Genomic DNA, 22715 nt, shown 5'->3' on the forward strand with positions numbered 1-22715 from the left:
GTTTGGGAATTTAGCCATGACACCAGGGTTATACACAGTATATGTATATTTATTTATTTTTAATGAAAAACTAGACTTACCTATTCTAATACTGATCTGAGTAATACAGAGCCTGTGCTGGATTTTATTATGAGCTGGTACTGTATATATTACATCATGTTTAATGTCCTATGATACAGGATACCATTTATGAATGTACAGTATTACATACAGCATGACAGTTAAGCCGCTAACCTGATATACTGTATCTAATAACACTGTACAGCACATCCAAGGCTAAGCCATGTGGCTAATGTCTTGCTGTCGTGGGTCCTGTGTGTGGTTCACCCAGTTAAACGCACACACTTATTACTGGTCCAGGATCAGTTTAGCCTTCTAGAGCATAATTAATAAGAGTACATGGACAGGGAGGGACCTGATCCTAGATCAGCACCATAATGGGCGCTGGCCTAATTCCTGACTCAACACAACCCTGACCCTTTTTTCCTGTCTGTCCCCTGAGCCAGTAGTGATCTAATACCGGTCACTTGGGCCTAGATTCAGACCTTTAGGTCTACTTTCCTGGAGCCGCTTGTGGATTTGAAAGTTCTTGCACAGTTCCAGCTTCGATTCCGCCAAAATAACTGCTAAGTGGATCTGATTGAATAGAGCCCTTAGACAAATAAAAAAAATCTCATTGCTGCAACTCCCGTACGGACTCGGGAGAGGCGAAGGTCGAGAGCCATAACGGTGTCAACGTGCACTGCGCCCTGCCTGTCACAGGAGTCACTTGTGTGTGATGGGACAAGGACATCCCTGCCAGCCAAACCCGGACGACGCTGGACCAATTGTGAGCTGCCCCATGGGCCTGGACTCAAACCCACAAACTCTATAGTGGCACAGCGCCTTAGACCGCTATGCCACTCGGGAGGCCAATGTACACTGATGACTCAACATTATACACAGCAGCTACCACTGCAAGGGAAATCATTGAGAATTTTATTTTACCTTTATTTAACTAGGCAAGACAAATTCTTATGTACAATGACAGCCTGGGAACAGTGAGTTCACTGCCTTATTCAGGGGCTGAACGACAGATTTTTACATTTTCGGCGCAGGGATTTGATCTTGCAACCTTTCGGTTACTGGCCCAAAGCTTTAATCACTGGGCTACCTGCTGCCACTGGGGCGGGGGAGGGCTTTGTATGCGTCGTGGAAGTTCGAGTAGCCACGATCCATAAAGCTACCAGCTTGTCGCACATTCGATATGCTGATAGAATTTAGGAAGTATGGTTCTTAGGTTAGCTTTGTTAAAATCCCCAGCTACAATAAAGCCACTTGTGGATTTTAAAGCTCTTACACAGTCCCAGCTTCGCCGCCACAAAAACATCCGCTATGTGGATGTCGGCTGATGCGGATCTGATGTGAATAGAGCCCTTAATCAAATTGTATTGGTCACATACACATGGTTAGCAGATGTTAATGCGAGTGTAGCGGAATGCTAGTTCTGACTATGCAGTTCAATCTAACAAATCTATATGATACAAATCTAACACCAGCAAATGTAAAGGGATGAATAAGAATATGTACATATAAATATATGGATGAGCGATTGAGTGCGGCATAGGCAAGATGCAGTAGATGGTGTAGAATACAGTATATACACATGAGATGAGTCATGTAGGATATGTAAACATAAAGTGACTAGTGATACCTTTATTAAGTCTGTTTATTTAAGTGGCCAGAGATTTGAGTCTGTTGGCAGCAGCCACTCTATATTAGGGATGGCTGTTTAATAGTATGACAGCCTTGAGATAAACAGCTTCTTTCAGCCTCTCGGGCTCCCAGCTTTGGTGCACCTGTACTGACCTCGCCTTCTGGATGATAGCAGGGTGAACAGGCAGTGGCTCGGTGGTTGTTGTCCTTGATGATCTTTTTTGCCTTCCTGTGACATCAGGTGCTGTAGGTGTCCTGGAGGGCAGGTAGTTTGCCACCGGTGATGAGTTGTGCAGACCGCACTACTCTCTGGAGAGCTTTGCGGTTGAGGGCGGTGCAATCGCCGTACCAGGCGGGGATACAACAACAAGATGCTCTCGATTGTGCAGCTGTAAAAAAGGTTGCGAGTGTTTTAGATGACAAGCCAAATTTCTTCAAACCCCTGAGGTTGAAGAGGTGCTGTTGCGCCTTCTTCACGACGCTGTCTGTGTGGGTGGACCAATTGTTTGTCCATGATGTGTATGCCGAGGAACGTAACACTTTCCACCTTCTCCACTACTGTCCCATCGATGTGGATAGGAGGCTGCTCCCTCTGCTGTTTCCTGAAGTCCACGATCATCTCCTTTGTTTTGTTGACGTTGAGTGAGAGGTTATTTTCATGACACCACACTCCGAGGGCCCTCACCTCCTCCCTGTGTGCCGTCTCGTCGTTGTTTGTAACCAAGCCTACCACTGTAGTGTCATCTGCAAACTTGATGATTGAATTGGAGGTGTGCATGGCCACGCAGTCATGGGTGAACAGGGAGTACAGGAGAGGGCTGAGAATGCACCCTTGTGGGGGCCTCAGTGTTGAGGATTTTGATTTTATTTAACAAGGCAAGTTAGTTAGTTAAAATAACCAATTTGTATTTACAATGACGGCCTAAGAACAGTGGGTTAAATGCCTTGTTCATGGGCAGAACGACAGATGTTTACCTCGTCAGCTCAGGGATTTGATCTAGCTGGGTGGATCAGTAGAGTGGAGATGTTTCGCCTCCCGGGTTGCTGCCCGTCAGGCAGCCCATCAGAAAGTCCAGGACCCAGTTGCACAGGGCGGGGTAGAGACCCGGGGTCTCGAGTTTAATGACGAGTTGGGAGGATACTATGGTGTTAAATGCTGAGCTGCAGTCAATGAAGAGGATTCTTACATTAGGTTTTCCTCTTGTCCAGATGGGATAGGGAAGTGTGCAGCGTGACAGCGATTGCATTGTCAGTGGACCTATGGGGGAGGGTAAACAAATTGGAGTGGGTCTAGGGCGTCAGGTAGGGTAGAGGTGATATGGTCCTAGTCTCAAAGCACTTCATGATGACAGAAGTGAGTGCTTCGGGGCGATAGTTTTTTTTAGGTCAGTTACCTTAGATTTCTTGGGAACAGAAACAATGGTGGCCATCTTGAAGGATGTGGGGACAACAGACTGGGATAGAGATGGGTTGAAAATGTCCGTAAACACACCAGCCAGCTGGTCTGCGCATGCGCTGAGGACGCGGCTAGGGATGCCGCCTGGGCTGGCAGCATTGCGATGGTTAACATGTTTAACGCACCTTGGCCACGGAGAAGGAGAGCCCACAGGCTTTGGTAGTGGGCCGTGTCAGTGGCACTGTACTGTGCCACTGAGCAAAGAAGTTGTTTAATTTGTCTGGGAGCAAGACGGTGTCTGCGACGGGGCTCGTTGTCGTTTTGTAATCCGTGATAGACCCTGCCACATACGTCTCGTGTCGGAGCCGTTGAATTGCGACTACTTTGTCTCTATACCGACGCTTAGCTTGTTCGTTTGCCTTGCGGAGGGAGTAGCTGCACTCTTTTTATTCGGTTGTGTTTCCGGTCGCCTTGCCATGATTAAAAGCGGTGGTTCACGCTTTCAGTTTCACGTGAATGCTTCCATCAAATCCACGGTTTCTGGTTAGGGAAGGTTTGAATGGTGACAGAGGGTACGACATCACCGATGCACTTGCTAATAAAAACTCGCTCACAGAGTCAGCGTATACATCAATGTTGTTGTCTGGAGCTATCCGGAACATATCCCAGTCCACGTGATCGAAGCAATCTTGAAGCGTGGAATCCGATTTGTCAGACCAGCATTGTATTGACCTGAGCACGGGCGTTTCCTGTTTAAGTTTCTGTCTATAGGCTGGGAGCAAACAAATGGAGTCATGGTCAGATTTTCCAAAGGCAGGGCGGGGGAGGGCTTTGTATGTGTCGTGGAAGTTCGAGTAGCCACGATCCATAAAGCTACCAGCTTGTCGCACATTCGATATGCTGATAGAATTTAGGAAGTATGGTTCTTAGGTTAGCTTTGTTAAAATCCCCAGCTACAATAAATGCAGCCTCAGGATGTATGGTTTCCAATTTACATGGAGTTCAGTGAAGTTCTATCAGGGCCGACGAGGGATCTGCTTGGCTGTGACTATAATCGAAGTGAATTCTCTTGGAAGATAATGCGGTGGGCATTCGATTGTAAGGAATTCTAGGTCGCGTGAACAAAAATACTTGAGTTCCTGTATGTTGTTATGATTAACGACTCATGGTGTAATCACAAGGCATACAGCCCCGCCCTTCTTCTTACCAGAGAGATGCTCGTTTCTGCCGGCACGATGCATGAAGAAACCGGGTGGATGTACCGACTGACAACACATCCGGAGTGAGCCATGTCTCCGTGAAACAGAGAATGTTACCATCTCTGATGTCTCTCTGGAAGGCAACTCGTGCCCTAATTTCATCCACCTTGTTATCTAGGGATTGGAGTAATATGCTCGGAAGCGGTGGATGGTGTGCTCGCCTTTGAGTCTGACCAGTAGGCCGCTCCGTTTGCCTCTCCTGCGGCGACCGCATTGTTTTGGGACGGCCTTTGGGATAAGATCGCATGTCCAGGGTGGAGGTCCGAACAAAGGATCCACTTCGGGAAAGATGTCTTTCTGGTCGTAATGATGGTAAGTTTACGCTTTTATATCCAATAGTTCTTCCCGGTTGTATGTAATAACAATTTAGATTTTATAGGCTAACAATGTAAGAAACAATACATTAAAAAATTAACTGCATAGTTTAAGGACCTGAAGCCAGGCGACCATCTGTCGGTGCCATCTAGCAACCAGCTGCCTCACTGACGCCCACCCGGGATAATGATCCAAACAGTTCTGCTACTGCCCACTCTGAGGACCAGTCCATCCCATATGCCTGCTCTTTGGTCCCATTATGCCTGTGTGTGTGTGTGTGTGTGTGTGTGTGTGTGTGTGTGTGTGTGTGTGTGTGTGTGTGTGTGTGTGCGCGCACATACGAACCCATGCACATGCAGTTAGAGCACTCAATAAAAGGTTGTATCCCTCACACAGGCTGTGTATAATGGTAATCCCTGTACTAGGTGACCGGAGATGTACTCTATTAATCCTAGGGGCTTTGGCTGATGGTTGAGGTGGATGACAGAGTGGTTGGAAGGTAAAGTAGGGGTGGAGGACATTTGTTTTTGTTAGGGGTAGGATGAGGGATGTTATACAAATTTAATTGAGTGTTCCGTTTAAATTCCATTTGTAATAAGCTCCCATTTCACAAATGACGGCCATTAATATTTTACATAATTACATAATTCTTGTTATTTATGACAAAAGTTTCATGTATATAATGTAAATCCATTCTGAAAGTGACCAAACTCTCCATAATACAAATATGGAATACAGCATAAAAATATCAGATGTTAACAGTCTTCTTTAATGATCGCTAGTGGAGCGTAAAAATCACATGTGGAAAGGACTAAGAGTGCAAAACATACTATATTACAAATAGTTGCTAATCAATGAAATGACAGAAATATTCCAGTATATTGTTAATGTGAGAGAACTTCACAGAAACCACGTGATAATGTCTCAACCGTCGAGATCGATTCAGGATCTGTATATGGTCAACGATACGAAGACGTGGAAGAACAAGTGCCTTCACTTAGCTCAAAGAGCTTTCTTCCCGTGCTTCCTCTCCCTCACAACCCTTGATCCGATAGTACCTATAAAAAGAAAAATGATAGAAGAGTATTGAGACGCAGCCCTACTCAAGCTCACGGTCCAAATTAAAGTGAAGTGTATGTAGGGCCCCTGGGGGGGGGGGGGGGGGGGGGGCCCAGCACACCTCTCATTCCTCAGTCTCAGTCGGGTTGAGTCAATAGAGTGTACTGTGGACTGACTGGGCCCTTAGGGCCACCATCTAGTCCAAACCCCATGCCTCGTTGCTCCACTGGCACAGATAAGAGTTTATAGAATCGAATTGATGTTCACAACTAACAAGTATCATTCACATGAGAGCGCGTGAGTAGCGGAAGTTGAGAAAGTTTGGTACAGTATGTAAAGAGAGTGCATCGAACCTGATGCTCGGCAATTTTACAACACTGGGTGATATAAATGTTGTATATAAAATGTTTCCAACAACATGCAACAGATGTGGTTAAAAAAACAAAAAAAAACAACATTTGTACAACAGAGTGCAACATGCACTCAATGGTTTGCCCTCATTTTACAGTCCGTCCCTGGATCCATGCACATTGAAGCGATCATGCAGTTCTCTGCTTGTATATTTATTGGCGGTGACTCGAGCTATAGAACGCCAAACAAACCTTCAATAACCACCTGTCGAACGACAGGAATGCAGACAGGTGTAGTAGAAACACCTGCACAGCCAAAAAGCTACAGATCCTTGTCTCTAAAAAAGGTTGTATTGTGGTCTGTCCTACGAGAGCCCATCATGCCCATAGCAGGCATAGTTTCACTTGTGGACAGATAAACCAGTTGTACAAGACACTTAACAGTTTGCTCCCTATTAGTGGCCTTAAAAGCGCTTATGAAATTGTATCGAGACGGTATTCTGCCCGGATTCCTGGTGCATTAAGAGTAAGTAACAGACAACATTTTGCAACGCAGACGAACATTTCTTATTCGATCAGTTCATTTAGTCTTCTCCTGTTTCTATCCATTTGGTACCTACTGAATATCCAGCTTTGTGTATTTCACTGCAGCGACAGTCTCTTCCTGTCCCCTGCCAAACCATACATAGTGTGTAGAGACTCCACTGCATCTGGAGACTGGAGGAAACTGAAGCACACAGGCTCCAGCCAGACCTCCAGCTGGTGCTGGAGTCTGGCCCAAAACCAGCTTAGGGGCCGGGGTTCCATTTCAGAGCGGCAGCCTGAGAGCCCCGGAGGCCCAGGGAGACAGGCTGGAAGCCACAAAGACACTTTTGTCTGGCTTTCAGTTCCAGGTCGTTCCAGCCCTAGACGTCAACGCCACCGGTCACTGAGCAGGTATTCATTGCATCTGGCTCCGAGTCCCGACAACTGTGAATGACATGGCATGAATCTCCTAGTCTCTTTAGTTTCCAGGAAGGCAGTGGACAACGTAGGCTATTCATCCTCTCTTACAGAGCACATGTTCTCTCTCCTCCAGACTCCAGTATAGTACAGTATATGTATGCCATTGACAGGTAATCCAACAGTTGCGCGAACACATGCAGAAATACTCGCTCCTCCAACTTTTCCAACAGTTTTGTGGCTGGGACTGTAGTCATGTTTCCCGAGCAGCGAGTTGTGGTAAATACCATTTAACTCTAGTATGTTTTACAACTGGAGCGGTCGAAGGTGAGGGAGTCTTTTCTCATCCTGCTTTTCTTTTAGGGTGGCATTCCTCCACGTGTTTTGATCAGTTAAAGCCTAGATTACACTATTTCATTCTATAGTGACTTCCTTCAGTGCACGGTCTGTATATACAGTCGAGTGTATGCAGATTATATAGCCCTTGGATCACAACACAAAGTTCAGAATATCGTTATAGCCTTTTGGGTTTCCCAGGTAAGTGGCGTGGTAAGCGTTAGGGTAGGGCGTAAGGGCTTAGGTTGTAGGCCATGGCTATGACTAGTCAGTCCCCTAGTTTATGGACATAGTTCACAGGGAAAGTCCCACTTCTGGATGGATAGCCCTCGATGTGGCCGACCTGTAGGCATAGAAACAATCGAGATCAATGACCAGATAGACGGAGAACACAGAGGGACATATTTAAGATACAGGGACATTAATGTCAGGGCTTTCTCTATGCCTGTGTATTTTTTATTTTTTGTCTTTATGCAGAACGTGATACAAAATAAAAAACTTTTTTTTTCGTGATAAGATAAAAAAAATACATAACGGTGAATAAGAGGTTTATTTCTACTCACCCACCAGTGGGGGTCCTCGGTGGCTGTGACTACGATGACCTCATCCTTGAAGAAGGCCAGCTGGTCCGAGCTGACAGCTCTGCAGTCCACCAGCGCCTTTACCTTCTTCTGTGTCGGCCGGCTCTTAGATACCTCACACACACACACACAGATGCACTTTACAGACACAATCTTATACAGGCATACAGTATGTACCAAAAAAAATGCATACTTGCTGAATGTGGAGTATAAGCAGCCAATGATATCCATGCCAGTCTTTTTCAGTTATATTCTACTGCTCATATTTTCACATTGTGTTATAGTGATGCGTGGGTCAGCGGTTTGTTTACTCACACCCACTCGCAATTGCTAATAAGCCGTCCTCAACAGCCTGATAATATGTGATAGAAATCTGAGGCCAGCACCCAACCTTAGACAGCAAATGTAGAAAATGCACTGTACAATTCCCCTTTAATCTCTTGAAGATTTACTGAATGACGTTTTCTTGAAGCGCATTTATTTGAAGTGCGTGCATTTAGGCCCCGATGGCCTAAGAAATACCTTTATGTAACCTATAGATCTGAACTTGACCAGAATGATACATTTATGGATTTTGGGGGGGGGGGGGGGGGGGGGGGGTTCTCTTTATCCAACCCACTCACCACCCACCCGCCCTTCATCCACACAATATTTAGGGACCATAATAAACCAGCCCGCCCCGCAGATATAATGGCGGGGACTGCGGGTTATGAGTCAACCCGCGTGTCACTGTATAAGCACTTTATGGCATCTGCGGATGTAAAAAGCTTTACAAAATCAATCAATTTGATTGATTACCATTTTCTTATACAAAAATACTGCACAGTAGTTCTACGATGTTAGAACACTTATACGAACCGTATTAGATACACACAGATTAGACAGTAATGTCAAAGGGATAGTGTGAGATTCTGGAAGTTAAGCAGTTTTTCTACATATCCAGTTGAACTCGTGGACAAAAAAAAAGCATATTATATGTACCATGGCATTTCTGCGAGGGCGCGGGGCGGGTACAGTGATGGGCGAGGTGGTGGGTGTGGCTGAAGTTGTGGCGCCGGGGGCGGAGTCGTTAGTCACGAAGCTGCAGTACAGCTCCTCCTGACTGCCAAGTGCCACACAGCTGGGAGAGGTCACGGCTGTAGAACCCTTCCCTTGTCCTCCGCTATTGGTCCTCCTGTACGACGTCGTCTTCTCTGAGCTAGGTGTGGAAGAGAGGACGCGTTGGCAAAAACACTCACAAGGACTTCACCCACTCACAGATTCATCCCTATGAGCAAAAATACGTCGGTTGAAAATAAGTATTTTTGGTTGACTGCTTTTCAACGTCTTGTGCTCACTGGGATAGGACATACGGTATACATGAAATGTCAAGTGTACTGTACAGGTATGCATGTTACGCAAAATGCTATGTTATTTTTTTTATCATCAATCACATTCCTTAGCATTTGACATTGGGAAAGCAGGGGTTCATTGGGGACATTACTGTTAGAGAGTAGGCTGAATTTGAATCGTTTACTGACTACCTCGAGGAAATTCCCTAGGTGCCAATAGAGGGCGCTGTAAGATAAAAGTAACTGTGCCCTGTGGCGTGCTGTCCAAAAGCACACAGCAAAACATAAACTGTGTTCCCCAAAACAATTCTTAGGATGAGAATTAACTTTCTTAAATGGGTGTGGTGACAAAACAAATGCTTGATGCTTCTATCAGGAAAACGGCTTTTGAAGTAAAAAAAAAAAGAAGTCTGGCTATTTCTTACCTGACGGGTCCTATGTGGTTCTGAGGGGAGCTGGACTTGGTGCTGCTGTCTAAGGCCCCAGACCATGAGCCACTATTAGCCTGACCCTCCCATGCTGCGGTCGGTCTCTGTCCCCTCACCTGACCCCCCTGGCCGTGGGGTGATCTGGGTGGCCGCCCCCCCTGGGTCTGACCCTCCAACATGGGGGATGGGGGGCTGGACTGGGGGGCAGGGTTAGAGCAGCAGCGCCGGGGGGATTTGCGGCCCCCCTCCTGGGTGGACACGGATATCTGGGGGTCTGAGCGGCCTGGAGGTGGGGAGAGGGGGAGACGATAGCAGTTGAGCAAGAGAGGCACAGGAACCGACTTTGTTTTGTATGGCAGTTTCTTTCTCAATTAGTTCTTCCTTGATTCCTCGCATCCTTGCCTCCTTTTGAAAAGGTGAGGAAGATACGAAGGAAGCTCCTCAAATACAGTTGAGAAGTAGATGTGAGGAATCATGGAAAGTAGAAATTGCAATCGAGCCCTCATTTCAGTGTTTGGAAATGGAAACAGATTAGGTGTGTGTGTGTGTGTGTTTGAGGCTCACCTCTCATGATGGCTTTAGCAGGCAGCGGCGGTGGGGGCTTGAGGACGCCAGATGGGGCACTGTTGGCGGGGGGGTTACGGTACAAGAAGTCCACATTTTCGTAGGTCTTACACGCCACAGGGGCGTTGGCGAAGCTCCAGCGGGAGGGCGAGGCGCCCACGCCCCCGTTATAGGGCAGAGACGAGCGCAGGTTCCTGGGTACGAGGCTCAGCTTGGGGAAGAGGGGGAGACATTCATTGTTTAATGACCATAGAAGCCTAGTGCCCAGCCCTTACCCCTAGACACTTGGATCTGAAAGGTGTAAGCAATATGGTGAAAATTCCAACTAGCCTACCTGAGGCTTCCTTTATGGCAAAGTATCTGGCCCTGTTCGAATACTTCAAAGACACAACCTTCCGTTAGTGTTTCCTTGAGGTAAGAACAGATCTATACGTGATTGGATAGGTGAAAGCACCAGTGACCACCAATCCAACCACTTTAGATTAATAATTACTTCAGGGAAACTATGAAGGAAGGATGCATTTCTAAAGTAAGGCTCTTACTCACCTGCTCTTGCATCTCCCCATGACTAAGTCCAGCGTAATAGTGAGCCATACGAGCAGAGTGACTCAGAGGGAAATGCTAAATCCTAGTGCGGGGGGGTAGGCAACACTAGGCACCACACCAGACCAACTGAGCTCATAAATCAGTTCAGTAATGGCCTAAAATACAACACACCTGGTCATCCAGGTCGGTAATCCAGGACCAGGGTTTCCTACCCCAGTGTATTGGTTGTAGTGGTTAGTGGTACAGTGTGTGTACCCACTCGTCCAGGTCGCCTTTGCTGGGTGTGTGTTCACGTGTGTGTGTATGTACCCTCTCATCCAGTTCATCTTCGCTGTCGTACAGGTCCTGGCTCTGCGTCTCCCACATGTACTCCACATGGATCTGACTGTTGAACTTCCCACTCTGGGCCAGCTCCAGCTAAAATACACACGCACAGACACACGTCAATCATGCAGCTACAAATCCATATTTCACCCAGAGTACAAACATACAAGTCATTGTATGCTCCTATCAGTAGTGATTAATTGCATTAAATACTTGAATATCATCCAGAAATTGAATTAACATATTCAAGCTTTGGGGCAACTGTTAAAACCACTGAAACTGTAGTCTCAGAACCCAGAACCAATCTCACGTGTGCTGGCCACCTACTTTAATCTGTCACAAAAGAGGGTCAAGTTCAATAAATTCTAACTCTTTTCACTTTGGAAAATGTGTATTTGGAATTGTAACTTGGCTGAATTGACTGAATTTTTTTTTGACCCCAACCTTGACTGAAACAGCAACTTCAGTATCAGGTAACTTGGCTTATTCCTTTTTCAAACAGGAAAATATTGGATACAGTTGTCCAGTTACACACCCAAGGATAAGAGGACAGGAACTGAAAACGGACAACACACACTGTCCATTTCGTTCATTATGGACTTTACTACGAGGATTAAGCAACGAACAAATAATCTGAGCATGACTGAGCATGTTATTTATTGTTCCATAATGATAGGAAGACAGGAAATTGAACAGGGTCTGAGCAGGTTTAGCAGGGCGAGATGGGAGCTAGTAGGAAAATAAAGCCTGTATTAGCACTGGGAGTTGACTGTAAACTAAGGGTGAGTGTATGCGTCCCAAATTACACCCATTTCCCCATGTCGTGCACTAATTTTGACCAGGGCCCATGGTACAAGACTTTTGACCTGTGTCCTATGTGGAATAGGGTGCCATTTCAGTCACGTCTTACCAGTTCTACACACTGGGAGTGCTGCAGTCTCCTGGCGATGTCCAGGGCCGTCTCTCCTGATGAGTTCACTGGATAACGAGAGAGAGAGAGAGAGCAGATAGACTAAACAAGCTGTGGTATCTCAGACACACACACACACACACACACACACACAAATATAAACAGCAAGCTGAAACAAAAGATCCCAAAAACGTTCCAGACGCACGCACACAGCTTATTTCTCTCAAATTTGTCTACATCCCTGTTAGTGAGCATTTCTCCTTTGCCAAGATAATCCATCCACCGGACAGGTGTGGCATTCCAAGAAGCTGATTAAACAGCATGATAATTACAGAGGTGCACCTTGTGCTGGGGACAAAAGGCCATTAAAATGTGCAGTTTTGTCACAGCACAATGCCACAGACGTCTCAAGTTGAGGGATCGTGTAATTGGCATGCTGACCGCAGGAATGTCCACCAGAGCGGTTGCCAGAGAATGGAATGTTTATTTATCTACCATATGCTGCCTCCGTCGTTTTGGACATACTGGCAAATTCTCTAACCGGCCTCACACCCGCAGACCATGTGTAACCACGCCAGCCCCAGGACCTCCACATCCGGCTTATTCACAAGCGGAATTGTCTGAGACCAGCTACCTGGACAGCTGATGAAACTGTGGGATTGCACAACTGAAGAATTTCAGTACAAACTGTAAGACACCGTCTCAGGGAAGTTAATCTGCGTGCTCGGTGTCCTCACCAGGGTCTGCTCACCTTTCGATGGCCACTGGCACGCTGGAGAATGGTGCTCTTCACGGATTCATCTGTTTCAACTGTACCGGCATGTATGGCGTTGTGTGGGCAAGTGGTTTGCTGATGTCAATGCATGCCCCATGGAGGCGGGGTATGGTTATGGTATGGGCAGGCATACGCTACGGACAGGCCCATTGTCATGTCAATCATCCGCCGGCATCACCACGTTTCAGCATGACAATGCACAGCCCCATGTCGCAAGGATCTGTACACAATTCCCGGAAGCTGAAAATGTTGCAGTTCCCGCAAATATCCAGGAACTTTGCACAGCCATTGGGGAGGAGTGGGACAACATTCCACAGGCCACAATCAACAGCCTGATCAACTCTGTGAAGGAGATGTGTCACGCTGCATGAGGCAAATGGTCACACCAGAAACAGACTGATTTTCTGATTCATAAATCATGTGAAATTATGATGATATTTTTTGTCCAAAAATGGTAGTAACAGTCTTGTCCGGGAGTTGCAACAATGAGACTCGGGAGAAGTGAAGGTCGAGAGCTTGTGTCCTCCGAAACACGACCCCGCCAAGCCGCACTGCTTCTTGACACTATGATTGCTTAACCCAGAAGCCAGCCGTACCAATGTGTCAGAGGAAACGCAGTACATCTGGCGACCATGTCAGCGTGCATGAGCCACAGGAGTCGCTAGAGCGCGATGGGACAAGGACATCCCCGGGCCGGCCAAACCCTCCCCTAACCCGTATGACGCTGGGCCAATTGTGCACCGCCTCATGGGTCTCCCAGTCGCGGCCGACTGCGACACAGCCCGGTATCGAACCAGGATCTGTAGTGACGGAGCTAGCATTGGATTGCAATGCCTTAGACCGCTGCATCAGTCAAGAGGATTCATTTATTTATTTCAATTGACTGATATGAACTGTAAGTCAGTAAAATCTTCAACAACAAAAAACATCAAGCACTATGATGAAATTGGCTCTCATGAGGACCGCCACAGGAAAGGAAGACCCCAGACTTACCTCTGCTGCAGAGGATCAATCATTAAGTTCATTCGAGTTACCAGCCTCAGAAATCATCAATTAACTGCCCCTCGGGCTGTTACTTGAACTCTGAGGAGCAGGCACATCAATTGTTCAGAGGAGACTGCGTGAATCAGGCCTTCATGGTCAAATTACTGCAAAGAAACCAATAAGAGACTTGCTTGGGCCAAGAAACACGAGCAATAGTCATTAGACTGATGGGAATCTGTCCTTTGGTCTGATGAGTCTCAATGTGAGATTTTCGATTCCAACCGCCCTGTCTTTGTGAGATGCAGAGTAGGTGAACGGATGATCTCTGCATGTGGTTCCCACCGTGAAGCATAGAGAAGGTGTGATGGTGCTTTGCTGGTGACACTGTCCGTGATTCATTTAGAATTCAAGGAACACTTAAAAAGACACAGCATGGCTACCAAAGCATTCTGCAGCGATACGCCATCCCATCTGGTTTGCGCTTAGTGGGACTATCATTTGTTTTTCAACAGGACAATGACCCAACACACCTCCAGGCTGTTTAAGGGCTATTTGACCAAGAAGGAGAGTGATGGAGTGCTGCATCAGATGACCTGGCCTCCACATATCACCCAACCTCAACCCAATTGAGTGGTTTGGGATGAGTTAGACCGCAGAGTGAAGGAAAAGCAGCCAACAAGTACTCAACATGTGCGAACTCCTTCAAGACTGTTGTAAAAATGTTCCAGGTGAAGCTGGTTGAGAGAATGTCAGGAGTGTGCAAAGCTGTCATCAAGGCAAAGGTTACTGCATGATTCCATGTGTTATTTCATAGTTTTGTTGTCTTCCCTATGATTCTACAATGTAGAAAGTAGTAAAAAAAAAGAAAAATCCCTGCGCTGTCAAGTGAGGGACTTTATATATACACACACACACACACACACACACACACACACACACACACACACACACACACACACACAGGTGTGTGCCTTTCCAAATGATGTCCAAATCAATTGAATATACCACAGATGAACTCCAATCAAGGATGATAAATGGAAACAGGATGCAGGAGCTCAATTTTGAGTCTCATAGCAAATGGTCTGCTGAATACTTATGTCAATAAGGTACATGGTTTTTAAAAAAAATGTAAAACATTTGCAAACAAACATTTCTAGAAAACAGTTTCTGCTTCATCATTATGGGGTAGTGTGTGTAGATTGACGTGATTTTAGAATAAGGCTGTAACATAAAATGTGGAAAAAGTCAAGGGGTCTGAATACTTTCTGAATACACTGTTTTTATGAGCTAAAATAAACGCAACATGCAACAATTTCACACAGTGTTATGTGACTTGTTAAGCAAATTCTTACTCCTGAACTTATTTAGGTTTGCATACTTGACATTTCAGCTTTTTGTTTATAATTCATTTGTAAACAACAAAAAAACATCCACTTTGACAATGGGGTATTTTGTGTAGGCCAGTGACAAATACATACAGTTGAAGTCACAAGTTTACATACACCTCCTGACATTTAATCCTAGTAAAAATTCCCCGTTTTAGGTCAGTTAGGATCACCACTTTATTTTAAGAATGTGAAATGTCAGAATAATAGCAGAGAGAATGATTTATTTAAGCTTTTATTTCTTTCATCACAATCCCAGTGGGTCAGAAGTTTACTTACACTCAATTAGTATTTGGTAGCATTGCCTTTAAATTGTTTAACTTGGGTCAAACATTTCAGGTACCCTTCCACAAGCTTCCCACAATAAGTTGGGTGAATTTTGGCCCATTCCTCCTGACAGAGCTGGTGTAACTGAGTCAGGTTTGTAGGCCTCTTTGCTCGCACACGCTTTTCAGTTCTGCCCACAAAACTTTCTATAGGATTGAGGTCAGGACTTTGTGATGGCCACTCCAATACCTTCACATTGTTGTCCTTAAGCCATTTTGCCACAACTTTGGAAGTATGCTTGGGGTCATTGTTCATCTGGAAGACCCATTGCGACCAAGCTTTAACTTCCTGACTGATGTCTTGAGATGTTGCTTCAATATATGCACATAATTTTCCACCCTCATGATGCCATCTATTTTGTGAAGTGCACCAGTCCCTCCTGCAGTAAAGCACCCCCACAACATGATACTGCCACCCCAGTGTTTCACAGTTGGGATGGTGTTCTTCGGCTTGCAAGCCTCCCCCTTTTTCATCCAAAAATAACAATGGTCATTATGGCCAAACAATTCTATTTTTGTTTCATCAGACCACAGGACATTTCTCCAAAAAACATTATATTTGTCCCCATGTGCAGTTGCAAACCATAGTCAGGCTTTTTTATGCCGGTTTTGGAGCAGTGGCTTCTTCCTTGCTGAGCGGCGTTTCAGGTTATGTCGATATTGGACTCGTTTTACTGTGGATATAGATACTTTTGTACCCATTTCCTCCAGCATCTTCACAAGGTCCTTTGCTGTTGTTCTGGGATTGATTTGCACTTTTCGCACCAAAGTACGTTCATCTCTAGGAGACCAAAAGCATCTCCTTCCTGAGCGGTATGAAGGCTGCGTGGTCCCATGGTGTTTATACTTGCGTACTATTGTTTGTACAGATGAACATGGTACCTTCAGGCGTTTGGAAATTGCTCCCAAGGATGAACCAGACTTGGAGGTCTACAAGTTATTTTTCTCAGGTTTTGGCTGATTTCTTTTGATTTTCCCACGATGTCAAGCAAAGAGGCACTGAGTTTGAAGGTACACCTCCAATTGACTCAAATGTCATCAATTAGCCTATCAGAAGCTTCTAAAGCCATGAAATCATATTCTGGAATTTTCCAAGCTGTTTAAAGGCACAGTCAACGTAGTGTACGTAAAGTTCTGACCCACTGGAATTGTGATACGTGAAATAATCTGTCTAAACAATTGTTGGAAAGATTACTTGTGTCATGCACAAAGTAGATGTCCTAACCGACTTGCCAGAACTAGAGTTTGTTAACAAGAAATTTGTGGAGTGGTTGAAAAACAGGTTTTAATGACTTCTGACTTCAACTGTGTGTGTGTGTGTGTGTGTAATATTTGCAAGTTGCATAGACTTGATTTTTTATTAACTACCTATTCTGTACCCCACACATACAGATAATAGTAAGGTCCCTCAGTCGAGCAGTGAACTTCAAACACAGATTCAACAAAGACCAGGGAGGTTTTCCAATGCCTGACAAAGAAGGGCACCTATTGGTAGATGGGTAAAAATTCTAAAAGCAGACATTGAATATCCTTTTGAGCATGGTGAAGTTATTAACAACACTTTGGATGTATCAATACACCCAGTCACTACAAAGATGCAGGCGTCCTTCCTAACTCAGTTGCCGGAGAGGAAGGAAACCGCTCAGGGATTTCACCATGAGGCCAATGGTGACTTTAAAAGTTAGAGTTTAATGGCTGTGAAAGCAGAAAACTGAGGATGGCTCAACAACATTGTAGTTACTCCACAATACTAACCTAATTGACAGGGTGAAAAGGAAGCATGTACAGAATAAAAATATGATAAAACATGGATCCTGTTTGCAACAAGCCACTAAAGTAATACTGTAAAAAATATGGCAAAGCAATTCACTTTTTGACCTGAATACAGAGTGGTGTATTGGATTTGCCCCAAACACACATTACTGAATACCACTCTCCATGTTTTCAAGCATTTGGTGGCTACATCATGTTATGGGTCTGCTTGTAATCATTAAGGACTGGGGAGTTCTTCAGGATAAAAAATATCTACAGTATGGCAAAAATCCTTGAGGAAAACCTGGTTCAGTCTGCTTTCCACCAGACACCGGGAGATTAATTCACCTTTCAGCTGGACAATAACCTAAAACACAAGGCCAAATTTACACTGGAGTTGCGTAGCGAGAAGACATTGAATCTTCCTGAGAGGCAGTTACAGTTTTGACTGAAATCTGCTTGAAAATCTATGGAAAGACCTGAAAATTGTTGTCTGGCAATGATCAACAACCAATTTGAAGAATTTTGAAATGAACAACAAAAAAACAAAAATGGGCAAATGTTGCACAATACAGGTGTTGAAAGCTCATCGAGGCTTACCCAGAAAGACGCACAGCTGTAATCACTGCCAAAGGTGCCTACAAAGTATTGACTCAGGGATGTGAATACTTATGTAAATGAGAGAAAATGTGCAAAAATGTATATAAACATGTTTTCACTGTCATTATGGGGGTATTGTGTGTAGTTGAGTGAGAAAAAAATTATATTGAATCAATTTTGAATTTAGGCTATAACACAACAAAATGTGGAATAGGTCAAGGGGTATGAATACTTTGAAGGAACCGACAGTGTGTGTGTGTGCGTGTGCGTGTGCGTGTGTACCAGGTACCTGTGTGGAGGACAGCCTTTCCTTTGAGGAGTAGTTTGAGGCACTCTGTTTTGTGGTGCTGGGCGCTGTAATGTAGAGCAGTGTTCCCCTCTCGAGTCCTCTTCTCTAGACAGACACTGTTGTGCGGGGATAGTTGGAGTCAATGACATGCATGTAGGCCTATGGCTTTGGTGGCTGGTGTAGGTAAGACACTACTAATGGTCAGTGCTGGTGACTAGGGGTTTGCAACATTTTCAAGACATTCCCAGGTTTTCTAGAAATCCTGGTTGTAAAAATCTCAGTAGTCAGGCGGGAATAAGCAGGAAATCCAGAATCCGCCAACCAGGTTCTGTTCAGGAGGGTGCAATGTTACAGAATATTCAGGTAGAAATGTGACCAGATCTGCTCTATATCTGAATTTCTATCTGCAACGTTCTAAACATTTCACCGTACTGAACACAACCCTGGGTTGTTTCTGAGCAAGTTATTAGCCCCCCCCCCCCCCCCCCCGGGTTGGAGCTGTGGTACGGACAGGTTCCCTTGAGGGGGAGGAAACGGAGACTGCTACGCTTAGCACACTGACGACAGTTCCCTATATATATTGAGAGCCCTGGGAGCTCACCTGTTCTGAATGAGGAAGTCCACCAGGGCTAGAGAACTCCTGTCCTCCAGCCTGACAGCCAAGTGAAGAGCGGTCTCTCTCAGGTCCTAGAAGAGACAAACTCATTAGGCAACGTACACCCACTGTTGTGCTCCGCTCAGCACTGAACCACAAAAAAAGCAGAAATAATAAATTAGACCCTGCCAACACACACACACAATGTGTGGATGTCAGTGCTACTTGCACACCTTTTCCTGAGTGGAAAACAGCAGACGGGCAAATTTGATTAAAGAAAGGAGAGGGAACGTAACATTTTAACAAGAGAAGAGAGGAGATGACAGGATGAAGGGGTGAAAAGGAATCTGAGAGCGATAGATTGATTGCAGAGAGAGAGAGAGAAGGGAGCGGGAGACCAACTATCCACTCAAGATGCTTCATACAAAAACAGAGATATTTACGACAAAAACATAGGGACATTAATGTCATTACGTGTAGAATAATTGGGAGTCTATTTTGGGACATTGCATCCACAGCAGTCTTCTGAGAAAACCAGCCAGCCATAGAATACCGGAAGAGTCAACTGGATGAATCAAGCCCATAGAGGAATGTTGTTAAATGGAGCCTTCCAGCGTAAGCTAGTTGTTTAACCTGTTAGAGCTCTAGGGGCGCTATTTCATTTTTGGATAAAAAACGTTCCCGTTTTAAGCGCGATATTTTGTCACGACAAGATGCTCGACTATGCATATTCTTGACAGTTTTGGAAAGAAAACACTCTGAAGTTTCAGAATCTGCAAAGATTTTGTCTGTAAGTGCCCCAGAACTCATTCTACAGGCGAAACCAAGATGATGCATCAACCAGGAATTAGCAGAATTTCTGAAGCTCTGTTTTCCATTGTCTCCTTATATGGCTGTGATTGCGCAAGGAATGAGCCTACACTTTCTGTCGTTCGCCCAAGGTCTTAGCAGCATTGTGACGTATTTGTAGGCATATCATTGGAAGATTGACCATAAGAGACTACATTTTCCAAGTGTCCGCCTGGTGTCCTGCGTCGAATTCGGTGCGCAATTGCCAGCTGCTTCTACTTTACCATTTGATTCAGGGGAGAAAGCATGTGTCCAAGAACGATGTATCAATGAAGAGATATGTGAAAAACACCTTGATGATTGATTCTAAACAACGTTTGCCATGTTTTCAGTCGATATTATGGAGTTAATTTGGAAAAAAGTTCACGTTTTGAGGACTGAATTTTCGGATTTTTTTTGGTAGCCAAATGTGATGTATAAAACGGAGCTATTTCTAATACACAAGGAATCTTTTTGGAAAAACTGAGCATCTGCTATCTAACTGAGAGTATCCTCATTGAAAACATCAGAAGTTCTTCAAAGGTAAATGATTTTATTTGAAGGCTTTTATGTTTTTGTTAATGTTGCGTGCTGGATGCTAACGCTAATGCTAACGCTAAATGCTAACGCTAAATGCTAACGCAAGCAAGCTTTTACACAAATGATTGTTTTCCTATGGTTGAGAAGCATATTTTGAAAATCTGAGATGACAGTGTTGTTTACAAAAGGCTAAGCTTGAGAGATGGCATATTTATTTCATTTCATTTGCGATTTTCATAAATAGTTAACGTTGTGTTATGCTAATGAGCTTGCTGATAGATTTACACAATCCTGGATACAGGGGTTTTTTCATAGCTAAACGTGACGCAGAAAACGGAGCGATTTGTCCTAAACAAATAATCTTTCAGGAAAAACTGAACATTTGCTATCTGAGAGTCTCCTCATTGAAAACATCTGAAGTTCTTCAAAGGTAAATGATTTTATTTGAATGCTTTTCTGTTTTTTTGTGTAAATGTTGCCAGCTGAATGCTAATGCTAAATGCTACGTTAGCCATCAATACTGTTACACAAATGCTTGTTTTGCAATGGTTGAGAAGCATATTTTGAAAATCTGAGATGACAGTGTTGTTAACAAAAGGCTAAGCTTGAGAGCTAGCATATTTATTTCATTTCATTTGCGATTTTCATGAATAGTTAACGTTGCGTTATGGTAATGAGCTTGAGTCTGTATTCACGATCCCGGATCCGGGATGGGGAGATCAGAAAGGTTAAATCATATGGGGGGTGGGGGGGGGAGAGAGAGAGAGACCAGCTGCCTTTTGAATTATTTCACAGCTCTTTACATTAGAAACAGCATCCGAACGATGCCCCGCAGGGCACACACTTCAAAGCATCCACTGGGAAGTCATCTTCAGAACTTCGTACTTGATCCTACATGTTACATGCAGTGTTTATGTTTATACTCTGCGTGTCTACCCGTCTGTCCAACTTCCTATCCTCCTACCTGTCTGCGTCTCCTATAACAGTACCTGTCCTTCAGGCTGTGCTAGCGGTTTGGCCAGGTCCTCTCCCATGGCGTATAACTGCAGCAGGGCGGTGAGGTCCCGGCTCCTCACGGCATCATACACACGCCACGGCTCACCCTCCTCCCTGTCCCTGCGCAGCACGTAGCGCCGCTCGGCATACTTAGCCACAATGTACTCCTTCCTGGCATTCCTAGTTTCACCACGACACACACACACACAACCATAGGTATTGAGAAACTGGCAAACTCGCCAATGAGAACATGACTGCAGCACAAGGCCTTATAATGAACTCACATGTCACTCTGGGGTAGAGGTTTGATGGAATCATTGGGAAGACTGGCCTCCATGATGTCATTGAACCGTGTGTTGCCTATACTGACCGCCAGCTGTGGACAGAGACAGAAGCAGACAGACCCGAGAAGGGAGGAGTTAGAGGTATGCATACGTGTCATTTATACACATGACAGGTTCAGAGGGTCAACGGACCAGCTAACGAACCTGGGTTGTCGTCACAACTTAAGACTGTGTTAGCCGGCTGAGCTTAGATGATATCTCTAGAGGTCACAGACAACTACCTCCACGACAGAAGCGCTCGTAGAAGTCTAGAACTCGTGTGTGTGTGTGTGTGTGTGTGTGTGTGTGTGTGTGTGTGTGTGTGTGTGTGTGTGTGTGTGTGTGTGTTACCAGTAGTTCTGAGGTGCTTAGCATGTCCAGTGTGAGGGACTGGATCCTGGAGTAATGGACTCCCAACTCCCTGTGGATCCCAGAACACTCTATGCACGTCAGGATGCCCAGGTTAGTGGAGAGCCAGGTAGGATCTGTTAACGAGGAATGGAGTCCGTGCATTAAAATACTGGGATTGTCATGTTGTTACTCAATGCACACAGAAACTGTGATGCTACGAGCAAAACTGTGTTTCAAATGGCCCCCAAATTTAGTAAAGCTTCATATTTTTGTCAGGGACGGCAAAGGCATTAGCGTGCACAAATTTGTCTCTGTGTTAAAAGTAGGAGAAGATAATATACAGTGGACTGTATACTATTTAGGGCCAGGAGGTTTTCCTGATCATGAGACCTGACTAGAAAATAACTCTTGGCCCTTGGTATAGTCTCTAATTGGACCCAAAACCTCTGGCACTACACCCTCTTTTTTGAAGTCTCTCTCTGGCCATGGCCTCTATCCTGGCCTTTCTTCCCCTCCAGTCTCACCGTGGGCTCCACAGTCGGCGCAGGCCTCGTTGCCGGGCATGCGTCTGAGTTCGGTGATGACGGCCCTGGCCAGCTCTTGCAGCCCGGAGTCCGGGAACTGCAGCTGGTCGCCGCCCAACGCCGTGTTCAGGGCTTCCTCCTTACTGTTCTGCAGCACTGACACCCAACTGTAGGGGGAGAGGGAAAGACCGACACACACACGGATGCACAGAGACACGCACAGACAGAGGGAGACAGACGGAATGGCTTAAACAATGCAATGTAGGTTTACACAATATGTATTGTCGTACAAGTTGTTATTTTTCATTTTTAATGGAACTACATCTACATTTGAAATGTTTATTTTATGGAAGTACTTTAACTTAACCAAATGCACTTCAAAAGCACCCACCTGCCCACATCAGCTGTGGG

General features: G+C 45.1%; 1 protein-coding gene across 6 annotated transcripts in view; it reads right to left on the reverse strand.

The window, feature by feature from the left end:
• Nucleotides 1-5294: 5294 nt before the first annotated feature.
• Nucleotides 5295-22715, reverse strand: part of asap3 (ArfGAP with SH3 domain, ankyrin repeat and PH domain 3) — a 55462-nt gene continuing 38041 nt past the window's right edge. For 3 of the 6 annotated variants that reach the window (XM_036962245.1, XM_021584396.2, XM_021584395.2), the window contains 13 exons: nt 22305-22471; nt 21781-21914; nt 21391-21482; nt 21100-21286; nt 18749-18834; nt 18148-18263; nt 12037-12104; nt 11112-11219; nt 10257-10467; nt 9690-9975; nt 8915-9131; nt 7916-8047; nt 5295-7695 (listed from right to left, as the gene is read on the reverse strand). In XM_036962245.1, the coding sequence (XP_036818140.1) occupies nt 7621-7695; nt 7916-8047; nt 8915-9131; nt 9690-9975; nt 10257-10467; nt 11112-11219; nt 12037-12104; nt 18148-18263; nt 18749-18834; nt 21100-21286; nt 21391-21482; nt 21781-21914; nt 22305-22471 (1879 nt within the window). In that variant the 3' untranslated portion in view covers nt 5295-7620. The remainder of the gene's footprint in view (nt 7696-7915; nt 8048-8914; nt 9132-9689; nt 9976-10256; nt 10468-11111; nt 11220-12036; nt 12105-18147; nt 18264-18748; nt 18835-21099; nt 21287-21390; nt 21483-21780; nt 21915-22304; nt 22472-22715) is intronic. The other 3 variants (XR_005039448.1, XM_021584397.2, XM_036962246.1) reach the window with 3 other exon arrangements.

This window comes from Oncorhynchus mykiss, chromosome 25 (genome assembly GCF_013265735.2).
Source record: "Oncorhynchus mykiss isolate Arlee chromosome 25, USDA_OmykA_1.1, whole genome shotgun sequence".
Taxonomy (NCBI): domain Eukaryota; kingdom Metazoa; phylum Chordata; class Actinopteri; order Salmoniformes; family Salmonidae; genus Oncorhynchus; species Oncorhynchus mykiss.